The sequence below is a fragment of the Oncorhynchus clarkii genome, chromosome 32 (genome assembly GCF_045791955.1).
Source record: "Oncorhynchus clarkii lewisi isolate Uvic-CL-2024 chromosome 32, UVic_Ocla_1.0, whole genome shotgun sequence".
NCBI lineage: Eukaryota > Metazoa > Chordata > Actinopteri > Salmoniformes > Salmonidae > Oncorhynchus > Oncorhynchus clarkii.
In genome coordinates this window covers 28,660,425-28,683,432 of record NC_092178.1, presented here as the reverse complement: position 1 = coordinate 28,683,432, position 23,008 = coordinate 28,660,425, and the positions used below count along the sequence as shown (strand labels likewise).

At 43.5% G+C, this 23,008-nt stretch overlaps 1 protein-coding gene across 1 annotated transcript in view; it reads right to left on the bottom strand.

Annotated features, from left to right (window-relative positions):
* The window catches only part of LOC139391927 (serine-rich adhesin for platelets-like), a 45,362-nt gene that overhangs the window by 911 nt on the left and 21,443 nt on the right, over positions 1-23,008 (bottom strand). The window contains exons 4-24 of the mRNA XM_071139536.1: positions 16,780-16,843; positions 14,051-14,695; positions 13,012-13,789; positions 12,436-12,756; positions 10,755-12,037; positions 10,479-10,503; positions 10,076-10,366; positions 9,449-9,628; positions 8,646-9,310; positions 7,350-8,575; positions 6,833-7,281; positions 6,284-6,700; positions 5,462-5,647; positions 5,033-5,323; positions 4,017-4,993; positions 3,174-3,976; positions 3,012-3,067; positions 2,700-2,917; positions 2,436-2,627; positions 1,127-2,363; positions 83-1,075 (exon numbers count right to left, since the gene is read on the bottom strand). Of these exons, the coding sequence (XP_070995637.1) occupies positions 83-1,075; positions 1,127-2,363; positions 2,436-2,627; positions 2,700-2,917; positions 3,012-3,067; positions 3,174-3,976; positions 4,017-4,993; positions 5,033-5,323; positions 5,462-5,647; positions 6,284-6,700; positions 6,833-7,281; positions 7,350-8,575; positions 8,646-9,310; positions 9,449-9,628; positions 10,076-10,366; positions 10,479-10,503; positions 10,755-12,037; positions 12,436-12,756; positions 13,012-13,789; positions 14,051-14,695; positions 16,780-16,843 (11,297 nt within the window). The remainder of the gene's footprint in view (positions 1-82; positions 1,076-1,126; positions 2,364-2,435; positions 2,628-2,699; positions 2,918-3,011; positions 3,068-3,173; positions 3,977-4,016; positions 4,994-5,032; positions 5,324-5,461; positions 5,648-6,283; positions 6,701-6,832; positions 7,282-7,349; positions 8,576-8,645; positions 9,311-9,448; positions 9,629-10,075; positions 10,367-10,478; positions 10,504-10,754; positions 12,038-12,435; positions 12,757-13,011; positions 13,790-14,050; positions 14,696-16,779; positions 16,844-23,008) is intronic.

Sequence of the window (23,008 nt, the reverse complement as noted above, 5' to 3'; positions counted from 1 at the left end):
GTTGTCGTAGGAGCTGAAGTTGTAGTGATAGTAGATGGTGCTGCAGTCGTAAGAACAGCAGTTGTTGTAGAAGGAGCTGCACCGGTTGTAGTAGTAGGTCCTGGAGTTGTAGTGGTCGTTTGAGCAGCAGTTGTTGTAATTAGGGCTGCAGTGGCTGTTGTAGGGGCAGCTGCTGTGGATGAAGTAGATGATAAAGTTGTAGGAGCTGCAGTTGTCGTGGGAGCTACAGTTGTTGTTGCTGTTTTGGTTGTCGTAGGCGCTGATGTTGTAGTTGTTGTAGAAGGTGCTGCAGTGGTTGTCGTAGAGGCAGCTGCTGTGATTGATATAGAAGCTACAGTTGTTGTAGCAGGAGCTGTAGTTGTGATTGTTGTAGTAAGTACAGCAGGTGGAGTGGTTGTGGGAGATACAGTTGTAGGAACTGCAGGTGTTGTAGTAGGTGCTATTGTTGTAGTGGTCGTATGGGCTGAAGTTGTAGTTGTTGTAGAAGGTGCTGCAGTTACTGTGGTCATTAGAACAGCAGTTGTTGTAGTTAGGGCTGCAGCGGTTGTCGTAGATGCTAAAGCTGTTGTAGGAGCTGCAGTTGTCGTGGGAGCTACAGTTGTTGTAGGTGTTGTTGTTGTGGTTGTCGTAGGAGCTGAAGTTGTAGTTGTTGTAGAAGGTGCTGCAGTCACAGTGGTTGTAAGAATAGCAGTTGTTGTAGCAGGAGCTGCAGTGGTTGTCGTAGAGGCAGCTGCTGTGATTGATGTAGAAGCTACAGTTGTTGTTGCAGGAGATGTAGTTGTGGTTGTTGTAGTAAGTAAAGCAGGTGGAGTGGTCGTGGGAGCTACAGTCGTAGAAACTGCAGGTGTTGTAGTAGGTGCTGTACTTGTGGTTGTCATAGGAGCTGAAGTGGTCGTTGTTGTAGGTTCTGGAGTTGCAGTGATCGTTGGAGCAGCAGTTGTTGTAGTTAGGGCTGCAATGGTCGCAGATGCTAAAGCTGTTGTAGGAGCTGCAGTTGTCGTGGAAGCTACAGTTCTTGTAGGTGATGTTGTTGTGGTTGTCGTAGGAGCTGAAGTTGTAGTTGTTGTAGAAGGTGCTGCAGTCACTCCGGTCGTTAGAACAGCAGTTGTTGTAGTGGGAGCTGCACTAGTTGACGTAGTAGGTTGTGGAATTGCAGTGGTCATAGGAGCAGCAGTTGTTGTAGTTAGGGCTGCAGTGGTTGTCGTAAATGCTAAAGCTGTTGTTGGAGCTGCAGTTGTCGTGGGAGCTACAGTTGTTGTAGGTGCTGTTGTCGTTGTTGTAGTAGGAGCTGCTCTGGTTGTCGTAGTAGGTTGTGGAGTTGCAGTGGTCATAGGAGCAGCAGTTGTTGTAGTTAGAGCTGCAGTGGTTGTCGTAGAGGCAGCTGCTGTGGTTGAAGTAGATGCTAAACTTGTTGTAGGAGCTGCAGCTGTCGTGGGAGCAACAGTTGTTGTAGGTGTTGCTGTTGTGGTTGTCGTAGGAGCTGAAGTTGTAGTTGTTGTAGCAGGAGCTGCAGTCGTTGTTGTTGCAAGAACAGCCGTTGTTGTAGTTTGAGCTGCACTTTTTGTCGTAGTAGGTTGTGGAGTTGCAGTGGTCGTAGGAGCAGCAATTGTTGTAGTTAGAGTTGCAGTGGTTGTCGTAGAGGCAGCTGCTGTGGTTGAAGTAGATGCTAAAGTTGTTGTAGGAGCTACAGCTGTCGTGGGAACTACAGTTGTAGTAGGTGTTCCTGTTGTGGTTGTCGTATGAGCTGAAGTTGTAGTTGTTGTAGCAGGAGCTGCAGTGGTTGTCGTAATAGGTTCTGGAGTTGTAGTGGTCGATTGAGCAGCAGTTGTTGTAGTTAGAGCTGCAGTGGTTGTCGTAGAGGCAGCTGCTGTGGTTGAAGTAGATGATAAAGTTGTTGTAGGAGCTGCAGTTGGTGTGGGAGCTACAGTTGTTGTAGGTGTTGCTGTTGTGGTTGTCGTAGGCGCTGAAGTTGTAGTTGTTGTAGGCGCTGAAGTTGTAGTTGTTGTAAGAATAGCAGTTGTTGTAGCAGGAGCTGCAGTGGTTGTCGTAGAGGAAGCTGCTGTGGTTGACGTAGAAGCTACAGTTGTTGTAGCAGGAGCTGTAGTTGTGATTGTTGTAGTGAGTAAAGCAGGTGGAGTGGTCGTGGGAGCTACAGTTGTAGGAACTGCAGCTGTTGTAGTAGGTGCTGTTGTTGTGGTTGTCGTAGGAGCTGAAGTTGTAGTTGTTGTAGAAGGTGCTGCAGTCACTGTGGTCGTAAGAACAGCAGTTGTTGTAGTAGGAGTTGCACTGGTTGTCGTAGTAGGTTGTGGAGTTGCAGAGATCGTAGGAGCAGCAGTTGTTGTAGTTAGGGCTGCAGTGGCTGTCTTAGGGGCAGCTGCTGTGGTTGTCGTAGATGCTAAAGCTGTTGAAGGAGCTGCAGTTGTCGTGGGAGCTACAGTTGTTGTAGGTGCTGTTGTTTTGGTTGTCGTAGGAGCTGAAGTTGTAGTTGTTGTAGATGGTGCTGCAGTCGTTGTTGTCGTAAGAACAGCAGTTGTTGTAGTAGGAGCTGCAGTGGTTGTCGTAGTAGGTTCTGGAGTTGTAGTGGTCGTAGGAACAGCAGTTGTTGTAGTTAGGGCTGCAGTGGCTGTCTTAGGGGCAGCTGCTGTGGTTGTCGTAGATGCTAAAGCTGTTGAAGGAGCTGCAGTTGTCGTGGTAGCTACAGTTGTTGTAGGAGTTGTTGTAGGTTTTGTTGTTGTGGTTGTCGTAGGCCCTGAAGTAGTTGTTGTTGTAGATGGTGCTGCAGCCGTTGTTGTCGTAAGAACAGCAGTTGTTGTAGTAGGAGCTGCACTGGTTGTCGTAGTAGGTTCTGAAGTTGTAGTGGTCGTAGGAGCAGCAGTTGTTGTTGTTAGGGCTGCAGTGGCTGTCGTAGGGGCAGCTGCTGTGGTTGACGTAGAAGTTACAGTTGTTGTAGCAGGAGCTGTAGTTGTGATTGTTGTAGTAAGTACAGCTGGTGGAGTGGTCGTCGGAGCTACAGTTGTAGGAACTGCAGGTTTTTTAGTAAGTGCTGTTTTTGTTGTTGTCGTAGGAGCTGAAGTTGTAGTTGTTGTAGAAGGTGCTGCAGTCACTGTGGTCGTTAGAACAGCAGTTGTTGTAGTAGGAGTTGCACTGGTTGTCGTAATAGGTTCTGGAGTTGCAGTGGTCGTAGGAGCAGCAGTTGTTGTAGTTAGAGCTGCAGTGGCTGTCGAAGAGGCAGCTGCTGTGGTTGAAGTGGACGCTAAAGTTGTTGTAGGAGCTGGAGTTGTAGTGGGAGCTACAGTTGTTGTAGTTGCTGTTGTTGTGGTTGTCGTAGGAGCTGAAGTTGTAGTTGTAGCAGGAGCAGCAGTGGTTGTCGTAATAGGTTCTGGAGTTGTAGTGGTCGATTGAGCAGCAGTTGTTGTAGTTAGAGCTGCAGTGGTTGTCGTAGAGGCAGCTGCTGTGGTTGAAGTAGATGATAAAGTTGTTGTAGGAGCTGCAGTTGGCGTGGGAGCTACAGTTGTTGTAGGTGTAGCTGTTGTGGTTGTCGTAGGAGCTGAAGTTTTAGTTGTTGTAGCAGGAGCTGCAGTGGTTGTCGTAATAGTTTCTGGAGTTGTAGTGGTTGTTTGAGCAGCAGTTGTTGTAGTTAGAGCTGCAGTGGTTGTCGTACTGGCAGCTGCTGTGGATGAAGTAGTTGATAAAGTTGTTGTAGGAGCTGCAGTTGTCGTGGGAGCTACAGTTGTTGTAGGTGTTGCTGTTGTGGTTGTCGTAGGCGCTGAAGTTGTAGTTGTTGTAGGCGCTGAAGTTGTAGTTGTTGTAGAAGGTGCTGCAGTCGCAGTGGTTGTGAGAATAGCAGTTGTTGTTGCAGGAACTGCAGTGGTTGTCGTAATAGGTTCTGGAATTGTAGTGGTCGTAGGAACAGCAGTTGTTGTAGTTAGGGCTGATGTGGCTGTCGTAGGGGCAGCTGCTGTGGTTGAAGTAGATGCTAAAGTTGTTGTAGGAGCTGCAGTTGTAGTGGGAACTACAGTTGTTGAAGGAGTAGTTGTAGGTTTTGTTGTTGTGGTTGTCGTAGACCCTGAAGTTGTAGTTGTTGTAGAAGGTGCTGCATTCGCAGTGGTTGTAAGAATAGCAGTTGTTGTTGCAAGAGCTGCAGTGGTTGTCGTAATAGGTTCTGGAGTTGTTGTGGTCGTTGGAGCAGTAGTTGTTGTAGTTAGATCTGCTGTGGTTGTCGTAGAGACGGTTGCTGTGGTTGAAGTAGATGATAAAGTTGTTGTAGGAGCTGCAGCTGTCGTGGGAGCTACAGTTGTTGTAGGTGTAGCTGTTGTAGTTGTAGTAGGAGCTGAAGTTGTAGTTGTTGTAGCAGGAGCTGCAGTGGTTGTCGTAATAGGTTCTGGAGTTGTAGTGGTCGTTTGAGCAGCAGGTTTTGTAGTTAGAGCTGCAGTGGTTGTCGTAGAGGCAGCTGCTGTGGTTGAAGTAGATGATAAAGGTGTTGTAGGAGCTGCAGTTGGCGTGGGAGCTACAGTTGTTGTAGGTGTTGCTGTTGTGGTTGTCGTAGGCGCTGAAGTTGTAGTTGTTGTAGAAGGTGCTGCAGTCACTGTGGTCGTTAGAACAGCAGTTGTTGTTGCAGGAACTGCAGTGGTTGTCGTAATAGGTTCTGGAATTGTAGTGGTCGTTGGAGCAGCAGTTTTTGTATTTAGAGCAGCTGTGGGTATCGTAGGGGCAGCTGCTGTGGTTGACGTAGAAGTTACAGTTGTTGTAGGAGCTGCAGTTGTCGTGGGAGCTACAGTTGTTGAAGGAGTTGTTGTAGGTTTTGTTGTTGTGGTTGTCGTAGGCCCTGAAGTTGTAGTTGTTGTAGAAGGTGCTGCAGTCGCAGTGGTTGTAAGAATAGCAGTTGTTGTTGCAAGAGCTGCAGTGGTTGTCGTAATAGGTTCTGGAGTTGTTGTGGTCGTTGGAGCAGCAGTTGTTGTAGTTAGAGCTGTTGTGGTTGTCGTAGAGGCAGTTGCTGTGGTTGACGTAGAAGCTACAGTTGTTGTATCAGGACCTGTAGTTGTGATTGTTGTAGCAAGTACAGCAGGTGGAGTGGTCGTCGGAGCTACAGTTGTAGGAACTGCAGGTGTTGTAGTAGGTGCTGTTGTTGTGGTTGTCGTAGGAGCTGAAGTCGTAGTTGTTGTAGAAGGTGCTGCAGTCACTGTGGTCGTAAGAACAGCAGTTGTTGTAGTAGGAGTTGCACTGGTTGTCGTAGTAGGTTGTGGAGTTGCAGTGGTCGTAGGAGCAGCAGTTGTTGTAGTTAGGGCTGCAGTGGTTGTCGTAGATGCTAAAGCTGTTGAAGGAGCTGCAGTTGTCGTGGGAGCTACAGTTGTTGTAGGTGCTGTTGTTGTGGTTGTCGTAGGAGCTGAAGTTGTAGTTGTTGTAGAAGGTGCTGCAGTCACTGTGGTCGTTAGAACAGCAGTTGTTGTAGTAGGAGCTGCACTGGTTGTCGTAATAGGTTCTGGAGTTGCAGTGGTCGTAGGAGCAGCAGTTGTTGTAGTTAGAGCTGCAGTGGCTGTCGAAGAGGCAGCTGCTGTGTTTGAAGTGGACGCTAAAGTTTTTGTAGGAGCTGCAGTTGTCGTGGGAGCTACAGTTGTTGTAGTTGCTGTTGTTGTGGTTGTCGTAGGAGCTGAAGTTGTAGTTGTAGCAGGAGCTGCAGTGGTTGTCGTAATAGGTTCTGGAGTTGTAGTGGTCGTTTGAGCAGCAGTTGTTGTAGTTGGAGCTGCAGTGGTTGTCGTAGAGGCAGCTGCTGTGGATGAAGTAGTTGATACAGTTGTTGTAGGAGCTGCAGTTGTTGTGGGAGCTACAGTTGTTGTAGGTGTTGCTGTTGTGGTTGTCGTAGGCGCTGAAGTTGTAGTTGTTGTAGGCGCTGAAGTTGTAGTTGTTGTAGAAGGTGCTGCAGTTGCAGTGGTTGTAAGAATAGCAGTTGTTGTTGCAGGAACTGCAGTGGTTGTCGTAATAGGTTCTGGAATTGTAGTGGTCGTTGGAGCAGCAGTTGTTGTAGTTAGAGCAGCTGTGGTTGTCGTAGAGGCAGCTGCTGTGGTTGACGTAGAAGCTACAGTTGTTGTATCAGGACCTGTAGTTGTGATTGTTGTAGTAAGTACAGCAGGTGGAGTGGTCGTCGGAGCTACAGTTGTAGGAACTTCAGGTGTTGTAGTAGGTGCTGTTGTTGTGGTTGTCGTAGGAGATAAAGTTGTAGTTGTTGTAGAAGGTGCTGCAGTCACTGTGGTCGTAAGAACAGCAGTTGTTGTAGTAGGAGTTGCACTGGTTGTCGTAGTAGGTTGTGGAGTTGCAGTGGTCGTAGGAGCAGCAGTTGTTGTAGTTAGGGCTGCAGTGGTTGTCGTAGATGCTAAAGCTGTTGAAGGAGCTGCAGTTGTCGTGGGAGCTACAGCTGTTGAGGGTGTTGTTGGTGTGGTTGTCATAGGAGCTGAAGTTGTAGTTGTTGTAGATGGTGCTGCAGTCGTTGTTGTCGTAAGAACAGCAGTTGTTGTAGTAGAAGCTGCACTGGTTGTCGTAGTAGGTTCTGGAGTTGTAGTGGTCGTAGGAACAGCAGTTGTTGTAGTTAGGGCTGCAGTGGCTGTCGTAGGGGCAGCAGCTGTGGTTGAAGTAGAGGCTAAAGTTGTTGTAGGAGCTGCAGTTGTAGTGGGAGCTACAGTTGTTGAAGGAGTTGTTGTAGCAGGAGCTGCAGTGGTTGTCGTAATAGGTTCTGGAGTTGTAGTGGTCGTTTGAGCAGCAGTTGTTGTAGTTAGAGCTGCAGTGGTTGTCGTAGAGGCAGCTGCTGTGGTTGAAGTAGATGATAAAGGTGTTGTAGGACCTGCAGTTGGCGTGGGAGCTACAGTTGTTGTAGGTGTTGCTGTGTTGGTTGTCGTAGGCGCTGAAGTTGTAGTTGTTGTAGGCGCTGAAGTTGTAGTTGTTGTAGAAGGAGCTGCAGTCGCAGTGGTTGTAAGAATAGCAGTTGTTGTTGCAGGAACTGCAGTGGTTGTCGTAATAGGTTCTGGATTTGTAGTGGTCGTTGGAGCAGCAGTTGTTGTAGTTAGAGCAGATGTGGTTGTCGTAGGGGCAGCTGCTGTTGTTGACGTAGAAGTTACAGTTGTTGTAGGAGCTGCAGTTGCCGTGGGAGCTACAGTTGTTATAGGTGTAGCTGTTGTGGTTGTCGTAGGCGCTGAAGTTGTAGTTATTGTAGGCGCTGAAGTTGTAGTTGTTGTAGAAGGTGCTGCAGTCACTGTGGTCGTTAGAACAGCAGTTGTTGTAGTAGGAGCTGCACTGGTTGTCGTAATAGGTTCTGGAGTTGCAGTGGTCATAGGAGCAGCAGTTGTTGTAGTTAGAGCTGCAGTGGTTGTCGTAGAGGCAGCTGCTGTGGTTGAAGTGGACGCTAAAGTTGTTGTAGGAGCTGGAGTTGTCGTGGGAGCTACAGTTGTTGTAGTTGCTGTTGTTGTGGTTGTCGTAGGAGCTGAAGTTGTAGTTGTAGCAGGAGCTGCAGTGGTTGTCGTAATAGGTTCTGGAGTTGTAGAGGTTGTTTGAGTAGCAGTTGTTGTAGTTATAGCTACAGTGGTTGTCGTAGAGGCAGCTGCTGTTGTTGACGTAGATGATAAAGTTGTTGTAGGAGCTGCAGTTGGCGTGGGAGCTACAGTTGTTATAGGTGTAGCTGTTGTGGTTGTCGTAGGCGCTGAAGTTGTAGTTGTTGTAGGCGCTGAAGTTGTAGTTGTTGTAGAAGGTGCTGCAGTCACTGTGGTCGTTAGAACAGCAGTTGTTGTAGTAGGAGCTGCACTGGTTGTCGTAATAGGTTCTGGAGTTGCAGTGGTCATAGGAGCAGTAGTTGTTGTAGTTAGAGCTGCAGTGGCTGTCGAAGAGGCAGCTGCTGTGGTTGAAGTGGATGCTAAAGTTGTTGTAGGAGCTGGAGTTGTAGTGGTCGTTTGAGCAGCAGTTGTTGTAGTTAGAGCTGCAGTGGTTGTCGTAGAGGCAGCTGCTGTGGTTGAAGTAGATGATAAAGTTGTTGTAGGAGCTGCAGTTGGCGTGGGAGCTACAGTTGTTGTAGGTGTAGCTGTTGTGGTTGTCGTATGAGCTGAAGATGTAGTTGTTGTAGCAGGAGCTGCAGTGGTTGTCGTAATAGGTTCTGGAGTTGTAGTGGTCGTTTGAGCAGCAGTTGTTGTAGTTAGAGCTGCAGTGGTTGTCGTAGAGGCAGCTGTTGTGGTTGAAGTAGATGATAAAGTTGTTGTAGGAGCTGCAGTTGTCGTGGGAGCTACAGTTGTTGTAGGTGTTGCTGTTGTGGTTGTCGTAGGCGCTGAAGTTGTAGTTGTTGTAGAAGGTGCTGCAGTCGCAGCGGTTGTAAGAATAGCAGTTGTTGTAGTAGGAGTTGCACTGGTTGTCGTAGTAGGTTGTGGAGTTGCAGTGGTCGTAGGAGCAGCAGTTGTTGTAGTTAGGGCTGCAGTGGTTGTCGTAGATGCTAAAGCTGTTGAAGGAGCTGCAGTTGTCGTGGGAGCTACAGTTGTTGTAGGTGCTGTTGTTGTGGTTGTCGTAGGAGCTGAAGTTGTAGTTGTTGTAGAAGGTGCTGCAGTCACTGTGGTCGTTAGAACAGCAGTTGTTGTAGTAGGAGCTGCACTGGTTGTCGTAATAGGTTCTGGAGTTGCAGTGGTCGTAGGAGCAGCAGTTGTTGTAGTTAGAGCTGCAGTGGCTGTCGAAGAGGCAGCTGCTGTGGTTGAAGTGGACGCTAAAGTTGTTGTAGGAGCTGGAGTTGTAGTGGTCGTTTGAGCAGCAGTTGTTGTAGTTAGAGCTGCAGTGGTTGTCGTAGAGGCAGCTGCTGTGGTTGAAGTAGATGATAAAGTTGTTGTAGGAGCTGCAGTTGGCGTGGGAGCTACAGTTGTTGTAGGTGTAGCTGTTGTGGTTGTCGTATGAGCTGAAGATGTAGTTGTTGTAGCAGGAGCTGCAGTGGTTGTCGTAATAGGTTCTGGAGTTGTAGTGGTCGTTTGAGCAGCAGTTGTTGTAGTTAGAGCTGCAGTGGTTGTCGTAGAGGCAGCTGTTGTGGTTGAAGTAGATGATAAAGTTGTTGTAGGAGCTGCAGTTGTCGTGGGAGCTACAGTTGTTGTAGGTGTTGCTGTTGTGGTTGTCGTAGGCGCTGAAGTTGTAGTTGTTGTAGAAGGTGCTGCAGTCGCAGCGGTTGTAAGAATAGCAGTTGTTGTAGTAGGAGTTGCACTGGTTGTCGTAGTAGGTTGTGGAGTTGCAGTGGTCGTAGGAGCAGCAGTTGTTGTAGTTAGGGCTGCAGTGGTTGTCGTAGATGCTAAAGCTGTTGAAGGAGCTGCAGTTGTCGTGGGAGCTACAGTTGTTGTAGGTGCTGTTGTTGTGGTTGTCGTAGGAGCTGAAGTTGTAGTTGTTGTAGAAGGTGCTGCAGTCACTGTGGTCGTTAGAACAGCAGTTGTTGTAGTAGGAGCTGCACTGGTTGTCGTAATAGGTTCTGGAGTTGCAGTGGTCGTAGGAGCAGCAGTTGTTGTAGTTAGAGCTGCAGTGGCTGTCGAAGAGGCAGCTGCTGTGGTTGAAGTGGACGCTAAAGTTTTTGTAGGAGCTGCAGTTGTCGTGGGAGCTACAGTTGTTGCTGTTGTTGTGGTTGTCGTAGGAGCTGAAGTTGTAGTTGTAGCAGGAGCTGCAGTGGTTGTCGTAATAGGTTCTGGAGTTGTAGTGGTCGTTTGAGCAGCAGTTGTTGTAGTTAGAGCTGCAGTGGTTGTCGTAGAGGCAGCTGCTGTGGATGAAGTAGTTAATACAGTTGTTGTAGGAGCTGCAGTTGTCGTGGGAGCTACAGTTGTTGTAGGTGTTGCTGTTGTGGTTGTCGTAGGCGCTGAAGTTGTAGTTGTTGTAGGCGCTGAAGTTGTAGTTGTTGTAGAAGGTGCTGCAGTTGCAGTGGTTGTAAGAATAGCAGTTGTTGTTGCAGGAACTGCAGTGGTTGTCGTAATAGGTTCTGGAATTGTAGTGGTCGTTGGAGCAGCAGTTGTTGTAGTTAGAGCAGCTGTGGTTGTCGTAGAGGCAGCTGCTGTGGTTGACGTAGAAGCTACAGTTGTTGTATCAGGACCTGTAGTTGTGATTGTTGTAGTAAGTACAGCAGGTGGAGTGGTCGTCGGAGCTACAGTTGTAGGAACTGCAGGTGTTGTAGTAGGTGCTGTTGTTGTGGTTGTCGTAGGAGATAAAGTTGTAGTTGTTGTAGAAGGTGCTGCAGTCACTGTGGTCGTAAGAACAGCAGTTGTTGTAGTAGGAGTTGCACTGGTTGTCGTAGTAGGTTGTGGAGTTGCAGTGGTCGTAGGAGCAGCAGTTGTTGTAGTTAGGGCTGCAGTGGTTGTCGTAGATGCTAAAGCTGTTGAAGGAGCTGCAGTTGTCGTGGGAGCTACAGTTGTTGTGGGTGCTGTTGTTGTGGTTGTCATAGGAGCTGAAGTTGTAGTTGTTGTAGATGGTGCTGCAGTCGTTGTTGTCGTAAGAACAGCAGTTGTTGTAGTAGAAGCTGCACTGGTTGTCGTAGTAGGTTCTGGAGTTGTAGTGGTCGTAGGAACAGCAGTTGTTGTAGTTAGGGCTGCAGTGGCTGTCGTAGGGGCAGCTGCTGTGGTTGAAGTAGATGCTAAAGTTGTTGTAGGAGCTGCAGTTGTAGTGGGAGCTACAGTTGTTGAAGGAGTTGTTGTAGCAGGAGCTGCAGTGGTTGTCGTAATAGGTTCTGGAGTTGTAGTGGTCGTTTGAGCAGCAGTTGTTGTAGTTAGAGCTGCAGTGGTTGTCGTAGAGGCAGCTGCTGTGGTTGAAGTAGATGATAAAGGTGTTGTAGGAGCTGCAGTTGGCGTGGGAGCTACAGTTGTTGTAGGTGTTGCTGTTGTGGTTGTCGTAGGCGCTGAAGTTGTAGTTGTTGTAGGCGCTGAAGTTGTAGTTGTTGTAGAAGGAGCTGCAGTAGCAGTGGTTGTAAGAATAGCAGTTGTTGTTGCAGGAACTGCAGTGGTTGTCGTAATAGGTTCTGGAATTGTAGTGGTCGTTGGAGCAGCAGTTGTTGTAGTTAGAGCAGCTGTGGTTGTCGTAGGGGCAGCTGCTGTGGTTGACGTAGAAGTTACAGTTGTTGTAGGAGCTGCAGTTGTCGTGGGAGCTACAGTTGTTGTAGGTGTTGCTGTTGTGGTTGTCGTAGGCGCTGAAGTTGTAGTTGTTGTAGAAGGTGCTGCAGTCACTGTGGTCGTTAGAACAGCAGTTGTTGTAGTAGGAGCTGCACTGGTTGTCGTAATAGGTTCTGGAGTTGCAGTGGTCGTAGGAGCAGCAGTTGTTGTAGTTAGAGCTGCAGTGGTTGTCGTAGAGGCAGCTGCTGTGGTTGAAGTGGACGCTAAAGTTGTTGTAGGAGCTGGAGTTGTCGTGGGAGCTACAGTTGTTGTAGTTGCTGTTGTTGTGGTTGTCGTAGGAGCTGAAGTTGTAGTTGTAGCAGGAGCTGCAGTGGTTGTCGTAATAGGTTCTGGAGTTGTAGAGGTGGTTTGAGTAGCAGTTGTTGTAGTTATAGCTACAGTGGTTGTCGTAGAGGCAGCTGCTGTTGTTGACGTAGATGATAAAGTTGTTGTAGGAGCTGCAGTTGGCGTGGGAGCTACAGTTGTTGTAGGTGTTGCTGTTGTGGTTGTCGTAGGCGCTGAAGTTGTAGTTGTTGTAGGCGCTGAAGTTGTAGTTGTTGTAGAAGGTGCTGCAGTCACTGTGGTCGTTAGAACAGCAGTTGTTGTAGTAGGAGCTGCACTGGTTGTCGTAATAGGTTCTGGAGTTGCAGTGGTCGTAGGAGCAGTAGTTGTTGTAGTTAGAGCTGCAGTGGCTGTCGAAGAGGCAGCTGCTGTGGTTGAAGTGGACGCTAAAGTTGTTGTAGGAGCTGGAGTTGTAGTGGTCGTTTGAGCAGCAGTTGTTGTAGTTAGAGCTGCAGTGGTTGTCGTAGAGGCAGCTGCTGTGGTTGAAGTAGATGATAAAGTTGTTGTAGGAGCTGCAGTTGTCGTGGGAGCTACAGTTGTTGTAGGTGTAGCTGTTGTGGTTGTCGTAGGAGCTGAAGATGTAGTTGTTGTAGCAGGAGCTGCAGTGGTTGTCGTAATAGGTTCTGGAGTTGTAGTGGTCGTTTGAGCAGCAGTTGTTGTAGTTAGAGCTGCAGTGGTTGTCGTAGAGGCAGCTGCTGTGGTTGAAGTAGATGATAAAGTTGTTGTAGGAGCTGCAGTTGTCGTGGGAGCTACAGTTGTTGTAGGTGTTGCTGTTGTGGTTGTCGTAGGCGCTGAAGTTGTAGTTGTTGTAGAAGGTGCTGCAGTCGCAGCGGTTGTAAGAATAGCAGTTGTTGTTGCAGGAACTGCAGTGGTTGTCGTAATAGGTTCTGGAATTGTAGTGGTCATTGGAGCAGCAGTTGTTGTAGTTAGAGCAGCTGTGGTTGTCGTAGAGGCAGCTGCTGTGCTTGACGTAGATGATAAAGTTGTTGTAGGAGCTGCAGTTGGCGTGGGAGCTACAGTTGTTGTAGGTGTAGCTGTTGTGGTTGTCGTAGGAGCTGAAGATGTAGTTGTTGTAGCAGGAGCTGCAGTGGTTGTCGTAATAGGTTCTGGAGTTGTAGTGGTCGTTTGAGCAGCAGTTGTTGTAGTTAGAGCTGCAGTGGTTGTCGTAGAGGCAGCTGCTGTGGTTGAAGTAGATGATAAAGTTGTTGTAGGAGCTGCAGTTGTCGTGGGAGCTACAGTTGTTGTAGGTGTTGCTGTTGTGGTTGTCGTAGGCGCTGAAGTTGTAGTTGTTGTAGAAGGTGCTGCAGTCGCAGCGGTTGTAAGAATAGCAGTTGTTGTTGCAGGAACTGCAGTGGTTGTCGTAATAGGTTCTGGAATTGTAGTGGCCGTTGGAGCAGCAGTTGTTGTAGTTAGAGCAGCTGTGGTTGTCGTAGAGGCAGCTGCTGTGGTTGACGTAGATGATAAAGTTGTTGTAGGAGCTGCAGTTGGCGTTTGAGCTACAGTTGTTGTAGGTGTAGCTGTTGTGGTTGTCGTAGGAGCTGAAGATGTAGTTGTTGTAGCAGGAGCTGCAGTGGTTGTCGTAATAGGTTCTGTAGTTGTAGTGGTCGTTTGAGCAGCAGTTGTTGTAGTTAGAGCAGCTGTGGTTGTCGTAGAGGCAGCTGCTGTGGTTGACGTAGAAGCTACAGTTGTTGTATCAGGACCTGTAGTTGTGATTGTTGTAGCAAGTACAGCAGGTGGAGTGGTCGTCGGAGCTACAGTTGTAGGAACTGCAGGTGTTGTAGTAGGTGCTGTTGTTGTGGTTGTCGTAGGAGCTGAAGTTGTAGTTGTTGTAGAAGGTGCTGCAGTCACTGTGGTCGTAAGAACAGCAGTTGTTGTAGTAGGAGCTGCACTGGTTGTCGTAGTAGGTTCTGGAGTTGCAGTGGTCGTAGGAGCAGCAGTTGTTGTAGTTAGAGCTGCAGTGGCTGTCGAAGAGGCAGCTGCTGTGGTTGAAGTGGACGCTAAAGTTGTTTTAGGAGCTGCAGTTGTCGTGGAAGCTACAGTTGTTGTAGTTGTTGTGGTTGTCGTAGGAGCTGAAGTTGTAGTTGTTGTAGCAGTATCTGCAGTGGTTGCCGTAATAGGTTCTGGAGTTGTAGTGGTTGTTGGAGCAGCAGTTGTTGTAGTTAGAGCTGCAGTGGTTGTCGTAGAGGCAGCTGCTGTGGTTGAAGGAGATGATAAAGTTGTTGTAGGAGCTACAGTTGTCGTGGGAGCTACAGTTGTTGTAGGTGTTGCTTTTGTGGTTGTCGTAGGCGCTGAAGTTGTAGTTGTTGTAGAAGGTGCTGCAGTCGCTGTCGTTGTAAGAATAGCAGTTGTTGTTGCAGGAACTGCAGTGGTTGTCGTAATAGGTTCTGGAATTGTAGTGGTCGTTGGAGCAGCAGTTGTCGTAGAGGCAGCTGCTGTGGTTGACGTAGAAGCTACAATTGTTGTAGCAGGAGCTGCAGTTGTGGTTGTTGTAGTCAGTACAGCAAGTGTAGTGGTCATGGGAGCTACAGTTGTTGGAACTGCAGGTGTTGTAGTAGGTGTTGCTTTTGTGGTTGTCATATGAGCACAAGTTGCAGTTGTTGTATAAGGTGCTGCAGTCGTTGCTGTCGTAAGAACAGCATTTGTTGTAGTAGGAGCTGCAGTGGTTGTCATAGATGCTAAAGCTGTTGTAGGAGCTGTAGTTGTCATGGGAGCTACAGTTGTTGTAGGTGCTGCTGTTGTGGTTGTCGTAGGAGCTGAAGTTGTAGTTGTTGTAGAAGGTGCTGCAGTCGTTGCTGTCGTAAGAACAGCAGTTGTTGTTGTAGGAGCTGCACTGGTTGTCGTGGTAGGTTCTGCAGTCGTAGCAGTCGTGGGAGTAGGTTCTGTCGTAGTAGGTTTTGGAGTTGTAGTGGTCGTAGGAACAGCAGTTGTTATCAGAGCTTCAGTTGTCGTAGGAGTTGCAGGTGGCGTGGGAGCTACAGTGGTCATTGTAGGTGTTACCTTTGTAGTGTCCGTAGGAGCTACAGTTGTAGTAGGGTCTGTAGTTGTAGTCAAAGTATTAGGTACTGCAGTTGTAGTTGTCGTTGGAGCTGCAGTTGTCGTTGGAGCTGCAGTTGTCGTTGGAGCTACAGTTGTTGCCGTAGGAGCTGCAGTTGTTGTTGTTGTAATAAGATCAGCAGTTGTCGGATATGCGGTTGTGGAAGAAACTTCATGGATAATCCAACATAAGAACACTATGGATTGTGAGATGAAGGGTTAAATTGTTTATTGCGCACAATATAAATATTTCCAAGATTACTCTTCATCTGGATGGTGCAGTTTTGAAATATTCTGCTTATTTTCATATAAAATAAATACATGTAATTTGTAGCCACACTCCTTATTTCTTTCAGAGAATAAATAATGATGTAAAAATGTAAAAAATAAAGAGTAAATGTTTACCTACAATGCCTTAAGAAAGTGTTCATACCCCTTGACTTATTCCATATTTTGTTGTTTTACAGCCTGAATTCAAAATGTATTAAAAATATATATATATATATTACCCATCTACACACAATAAGCCATAATGACAAAGTGAAAACATGTAAAGAACATTTTTGCAAATGTATTGAAAATAAAATACAGAATCAATACTTTGTAGAAACACCTTTTGTCAGTCTAAGTGCTTTCCACACCTGGATTGTGCAACATTTGCTCATTATTCTTTTCAAAATTCTTCAAGCTTTGTCAAATTGGTTGTTGATCATTGCTAGACAACCATTTACATAGATTTTCAAGTAGATTCAAGTCAAAACTGGAACATTCACACTGTCTTCTTGATTATGAACTCCAGTGTAGATGTGGCCTTCCTTTTTAGGTTATTGTCCTGCTGAAAGGTGAGAATTCATCTCGCAGTGTCTCATGGAAAGCAGACCTCTCTAGGATCCTCCTCTAGGATTTCGCCTGTGCTTAGCTCCATTCCATTTCTTTTTTATCCTTAAAATCTCCCCAGTCCTTAATGATTATAAGCATACCCATAACATGATGCATCTACCACTATGCTTGAAAATATGGAGTGGTACTCAGTAATGCGTTGTATTGGATTTGCTCCAAACATATTCAGGACAAAAAGTGAATTGCATATTCTGTATAGGTTTCTGTCTTTTCACTCTGTCAATTAGGTTAGTATTGTGGATTAACTACAATTTTGTTGATCCATCCTCAGTTTTCTCCTATCACAGCCATTAAACTGTTTCAAAGTTACCATTGGCTTGATGGTGAAATCCTTGAGAGTTTTCCTTCCTCTCCGGTAACTTAATTAGGAAGGATGCCTGTGTCTTTGTAGTGACTGGGTGTATTGATACACCTTCTAAAGTTGAATTAATAACTTCACCATGCTCAAAGGGATATTCAATGTCTGCTTTTTTTTGTGAGGCATTGGAAAACCTTCCTGGTCTTTGTGGTTGAATCTGTGTTTGAAATGCACTGCTCGATAACTTACAGATAATTGTATGTGTGGGGTACAGAGATGAGTTAGTCACTCAAAAATCATGTTAAACACTATTATTGCACACAGAGTGAGTCCTTGCAACTTATTATGTGACTTGTAAATTTCATTTTTACTCCTGAACATATTTAGGCTTGCCATAGCGAAAGGAGTTGAATACTTATGAACTCAAGACAATTCAGCTTTTCATTTTTTATTAATTTGTTTAAAAAAATTGAAAAACATAACTCCACTTTGACATTATCGGGTATTGACTGTCGGCCAGTGACATAAAAATCTAAATTGAATCCATTCTAAATTCAGGCTGGAATTCAACAACGTGTAAAAAGTGAAAGGGTGTGAATACTTTCTGAAGGCACTGTATAATACCTTACTGAGATTAACACACTTGAGTTGTATTTTTTGTTTGTTTACAAGATATCACATTTTTCATTACAGTAAGTAGCGTGTTAATATAATTGAAGAAATATATAGCCGTGTAATTATGTTTAATTATGTTTACCTCTTACACTTGAGTAATTTTCCCTTTAAATATGTATGTATTTAATCGAGGTGTGACATTTGACAGTAGATTAGGAAACATTTAAAATTTCCCAAACTAAATGTCAAAATATAAACATATTTCGCAAAAAATTATATGCATTGTAACATCATATGCAAAGAAAATGACATCATTGCTCATTAGTATAATTACATTTTATGTCACCATCCTGCCTTTTTGATCATTTATATTTATATTTTGGATTAATACACTATTTGACATGAAGTTAGCATTTAGTAAAACAGTTGGAAACATGACTACAGAATGAAATTCAGTGTACTACATACCCATGGTGAAAGTAGCAGTCACTTTCTGTGCCTTCATTTTGAACCCAGTTGATGCAGTTGTTTTCTGAACAGAAAGAAAAATATCAATTTTATTGACTGTTCATATGAACCACTATTAATGTGCAATGGTGGACTCCATTCAAGTTAAACTTAATGTGTAACTTGGTAAGGAAACGTGTGCACTTTAACTCATTTAGGTTTGCCAGATCAAGAGGAATAAAGATCTCAAAAAGTTTTCTGTACTTTTTTGTATGCTGCCGTAAAAATGAATTTATACATCCTAGTGAAATTTTATAAGAATTCTAAATTTGTGTTGTATTTTTTCTATGAGAAATCTACCTTTTACTGTAGCACGTCAATCATGTTACTTCATAAAAGAAGAAAAGTCATTTCTAGTTTTCAAACAGTCTACCAGCACCCAGCAATACACTCTGAAACCTATACATATTCTGTGACAGTAATAGGTGCAGTTCATGCAGTGTTTTTCCAAATATAACACATAATACATCAAATAATACAGTAAAATCTACATTAGGGTTGCATTTTGTCAAGAGAAATCAGCCTTTTACTACTTAAAAAACATTTGTATTTAAACTTGGCTATCATAAAGCTCATAAATCCAATGTCTGTATTCTTCAAAAGGAAAGGTGGTAGATTTAGATGGGAGACATGTTTGTGTCATTCATTATGACAACACAGGACTTGGCTACATGTTATTGTATTCGTATAAAGAAGACAGGAGGATAAATAATTATGCTTAATATCCTCTCACACATATGTAAGCTTAGTTCATTATTTTTGAAAGGAATCCACATCCATCCATTATACTGATGAATGCATATCACTTAAATCATGTAACCGTTACTTCATAAAAGAGGAAAAGTAATTTCAAGTTTCCAAGCGGTCTGCCAGAAATTCTGAATCCTATATATATTCTGTGACAGTAATAGTTGTAGTTCATCAAAGTGGATGGGTTTTCATATACAACACATACATAATAACCATAGTCTTCATAGTTTCAATGTTTTTTATTTACATTATCCATTTAGGACTTGTATCCTTTCTTATAAGCCCATTTAGGGTTTCTCTTCCTCATGTGACATGTGTACCTACCTTGTCTTATATTTTCTACTACATTTTTTACTGTGTGCAAACAAAATATGTTAAAAAATCAAAGCTTTTCCAAGTATAGATTACATTATACAGTAAAAGTCATTACTTACCTACAGAAAACACTTTACTGCCAGTCTCCTTATTTCTGTAATTTCTCCAAAAATCAATTGAGGAAGGAATTGGTCAATGACAATAAATAATCACAATATCTAGCTTCTATCCACTCTAAAATGTTATTATCCTTGTAGTTGTGTTTGCCATTTCAATCTTACAATTGAACTGTTCATTTGTATACTGTCATGCCAATGTATTTCTAGTTTCTATTTATATTTCTCTAGGGCTGTTTTGATGCCACAAATTCTTCACCTTTCAAGTGACGTAAATATTTTGGGAGGCACAAAATATAAGATAAAGATTATGAAAAAAGGGAGGGACAATGGATGGGCGGGTGAATGCATGTGAAAGGTCTTGTGGATAATACTGGTTTTGTTTTTTCCCAAGATACTGACGTGGTATTGAAAACTGGTCAGGTGAAAGAAAACTGGTTAGGTGTTCTGACAAAAACGTTTGGGAGGGACAAAAGATAATATGAAAAAAGGGAGGAACGAAATATGGGCAGGTGAATCGGTTTGCGAGCATAATAAAAATGTTGTTTTCCCCAATTACTGACCTTATTGTATTGAAAACTGGTCAGGCACAATTAAAATTTTTCTACGTTTTCTATAGTCAAAAACAGACTTTTATTTAGTCAGTGGCCTAAGGTTATAATTCAGTATTTTTCTATTTAACAGTCCTACCTCACACACCTGCTATTTCGTGTATATTTATTATTAACATAACCTAGCTGTTTCTTCTAACAGTAGATTCAGTTTATGAATCTCTAACAAAAGAGATGTCAAGGTATTTTGTAATCAACTGCTGACTATGACCGAGGGTCACAGTGACCCCACATGGTGAACAATGAAGAAAATCATCTTGGATTTCCAGATTTCAGTTGGACTTCATTAATTGTATTAATAAGAATAATATATTTGTATGACACTTTTTTTCAGACGGTAAAATTATTTAACATTGATTAATTAAACTGAAGGTTGACACCAAAATATGCCTGCAGAAAATGTATATATTTTTTTTATAATAATTCTGACATTCTGTCTATTATTTTTGTGTGCAAACTACCCTTTATTTTTTGGACTTCATAAATAATATATTTTGAGAAATTAATATAAATCTTTATCACATGGCTGAATAAAAACATTTTTTATTAAAAAAGTGATTGGGCTGTCTTTAAATGGACAATCCAGGATTGGTAAATATTAATTATTGCATCCATAACAGTCTATGAATTTGAGTGGTTACATTTCCCCAGGACAGGGGATAACCTAAGGATGTGAGCCCTACAAAATGGCTATTGAGAGACAATTTTAAGACCGCTACCCTATGTTGAACTCTGAACCAAACATATTGAAGGGACCTCAATTGTAACAATCCGCAACAATTTATATTTATCAGATGTGAATTGTACAACCTACTCTTACACTTACTCTTAGCACTACTTTGGATATGTGAACTGTGATTTCATGTTTCTGATAATTTACTGTTGTCTTAGGTGTTGCTGTCCACAGATGACTAATTCTGTGACTTGCCAAAGCCTTTATAATCATGTTTGATTGAACACTGGTTTGGTTTGTTATAATATTACATATCAGAATATTGCATGTTTATTTAAATACTTGTATCTCTGCCTGACAAATGCTATAATGATGAAAGGGGTTCAAGTATTTTTTTATTTGTTCTATTGAACATGAAACTACACTACAATAAAGGTATTTCAATATTTTGAAGACTGCCTTGGTCCTCATCATTTTTACCTCATTGATGGTCATTCCTTGCATCCATGAATTTGAGAGTGGTTACATTTCTCCAGCCTCATTTTCCAGCTGTTAACTAAAGTGGTGGGGTCACTGCTATGTCATATAATAATATACAGTATATGGATAATATATTTATTTTTTTCCAAGATACTGGCGAGGTATTGAAATCCGGTCAGGTGAAAGAAAACTGGTTAGGTGTTCTGAAGAAAACTTGTGGGAGGGTCAAACGATAATGTGAAAAAGGGAGGGACAAAAGATGGGTAGGTGAATCTCTTTGAGAGTATAATTACAATTGTTAGTTCCCCAGTTACTGACCTTCTTGTATTGAAAACTGGTCAGGTGACAAACATTTTTCAAGATTTTCTATAGCCCAAAACTTGCTTAATTACACTTAATTTACTTAACTTTTGAGCCATTCATTTGATTTAGTCAGTGGCCTAAAGTGATCACTCAGACTTTTTTTATTTAACAGTCCTACACTCACATACCTGCTAATTCCAATATATTTTAATTAACATAACATAGCTGTTTCTTTTAAAGGTAGATTCAGTTTATGAATCTCTAACAAAAGAGATGTCAATGTACTTTGTAATCAGCTGCTAACTATGATTGAGGATCCCAATGACCCCACATGGTGAACCCAACAACGGAGGAAATCATCTGGGATTTCCAGATTTCTAGTTTTATAGTGAGTTGAACTTAATGGTGTTAATAAGAATAATATACACTGTACAAAAATATAAATGCAACATGCAACAATTTCAAATATTTTACTGAGTTACACAGTTCATATAAGGAAATCAGTTCATTGAAATAAAATCATTAGGCCCTATTCTATGGATTTCACATGACTGTGAATACAGATATGAATCTGTTGGCCACAGATACCTTAAAAAAAGGTAGCGGTGTGGATCAGAAAACCAGTCAGTATTTGATGTGACCACCATTTGCCTCATGCAGCACAATATATCTCCTTTAGAGTTGATCAGGCTGTTGCTTGTGGCCTGTGGAATGTTGTCTCACATTTATTCAATGGCAGTGCAAAGTAGCTGGATACTGACGGGAACTGCCAGTACACGCTGTCGTACACGACGATCCAAAGCATCCCAAACAAGCTCGATGGGTGACACGTCTGGTGAGTATGCAAACTCTAAAAGGAGGTTGGAGGTGGCTTAGGGTGGAGAAATGAACATTAAATTCTCTGGAAACACTTCTGGTGAATGTTCCTGCAGTCAGCATGTCAATTGCACGCTCCCTCAAAACTTGAGACATCTGTGGCATTGTGTTGTGTGACAACACTGCATATTTTAGAGTGACCTTTAATTTTCCCCAGCACAAGGTGCACCTGTGATAATGATCATGCTGTTTAATCAACTTCTTGATATGCCACACCTGTCAGGTGGATGGATTATCTTGGCAAAGGAGAAATGCTCAATAACTGGTAAGTAAACAAATTTGTGCACAAGATTTGAGTGAAATAAGCTTTTATGTGTATAGAACATTTATGGGATCTTTAATTTCAGATTATTCATTTTAAACATGGTACCAACACTTTACCTGTTGCATTTATCATTTTGTTCAAAATGTATACAGTGCATTATAGGAAAGTAGTCAGACCCCTTGACTTTTTCCACATTTTGTTACGTTAAAACTTTATTCTAAAATTGATTAAATAAAAAACATCCTCATCAATCTACACACAATACCCCATAATGACAAGGCGAAAACAGTTTTTTCAGTATTCAGACCCTTTGTTGTGAGACTCGAAATGGATCATCCTTGAGATGTTTCTACAACTTAATTGGAGTCCACCTGTGATGAATTCAATTGATTGGACATGATTTGGAAAGGCACACACCTGTCTATAAGGTCCCACAGTTGACAGTGCATGTCAAAGCAAAAACCAAGCCATGAGTTCAATGGAATTGTTTGTAGAGCTCCATGACATGATATAGTCAAGGCACAGATCTGAGGAAGGGTACCAAAACATTTCTGCAGCATTGAAGGTCCCCAAGAACACAGTGTCCTCCATCTTTCTTAAATGGAAGAAGTTTGGAACTACTAAGACTTTTCCTACAGCTGGCCACCCAGCCAAACTGAGCAATTGGGGCAGAAGGGCCTTGATCAGGGAGGTGACCAAGAACCCGATGGTCACTCTGACAGAGCTCTAGAGTTCCTCTGTGGAGATGGGAGAACCTTCCAGAAGGACAACCATCTCTGCAGCACTCCACCATTCAGGCCTTTATGGTAGAGTGGCCAGACGGAAGCCACTCCTCAGAAAAAGGCACATGACAGCCCGCTTGGAGTTTGCTAAAAGACACCTAAAGGACTCTCAGACCATGGGAAACAACGTTATCTGGTCTGATGAAACCAAGATTTAACTATTTGGCCTGAATGCCGAGTGTCACGTCTCAAGGAAACCTGGCACCATCCCTACAGTGAAGCATGGTGGTGGCAGCATCATACTGTGGGGATGTTTTTCAGCGGCAGGAACTGAGAGACTAGTCAGGATCGAGGGAACGATGAACAGAGCAAAGTATTTTGGTATTTCATTAGGATCCCCTTTAGCGGTTGCAAAAGCAGCAGCTACTCTTCCTGGGGTCCACACAAAACATGACATAATATAGAACATTAATGAACAAGAACAGGTGAAGGACAGAACTGCATAAATGTTTTTATAATGTAAAAAGGCACACTACATAGCCTACATAACAATACCAATACATACACACTAACTATCGAGGTCATAAAGGGGAGAGGCGTTGTGCCGTGGGTGTTGCTTTATCTGTTTTTTAAAACCAGATTTGCTGTTCACTTGAGCAATATGAGATGGAATGAAGTTCCATGCAATAATGGCTCTTTATAATACTGTAAACTTTCTTGAATTTGTTCTGTATTTGGGGACTGTGAAAAGACCAATGGTGGTATGTCTGGTGGGGTAAGTGTGTGTGTCAGAGCTGTGTGCAAGTTGACTATGCAAACAATTTGGGATTAATATTTAATATAAAAAGAAGTGATGTAGTCTGTCTCTCCTTAACTCTTAGCCAAGAGAGACTGGCATGCATAGTATTTATATCAGGCTTTCTGATTACAATGAAGAGCAAGACGTGTCGCTCTGTTCTGGGCCAGCTGCAGCTTAATTAGGTCTTTCCTTGCAGGACTCGACCACACGACAATAATCAAGATAAGACAAAACTAGAGCCTGCAGAACTTGCTTTTTGGAGTGTGGTGTCAAAAATGCA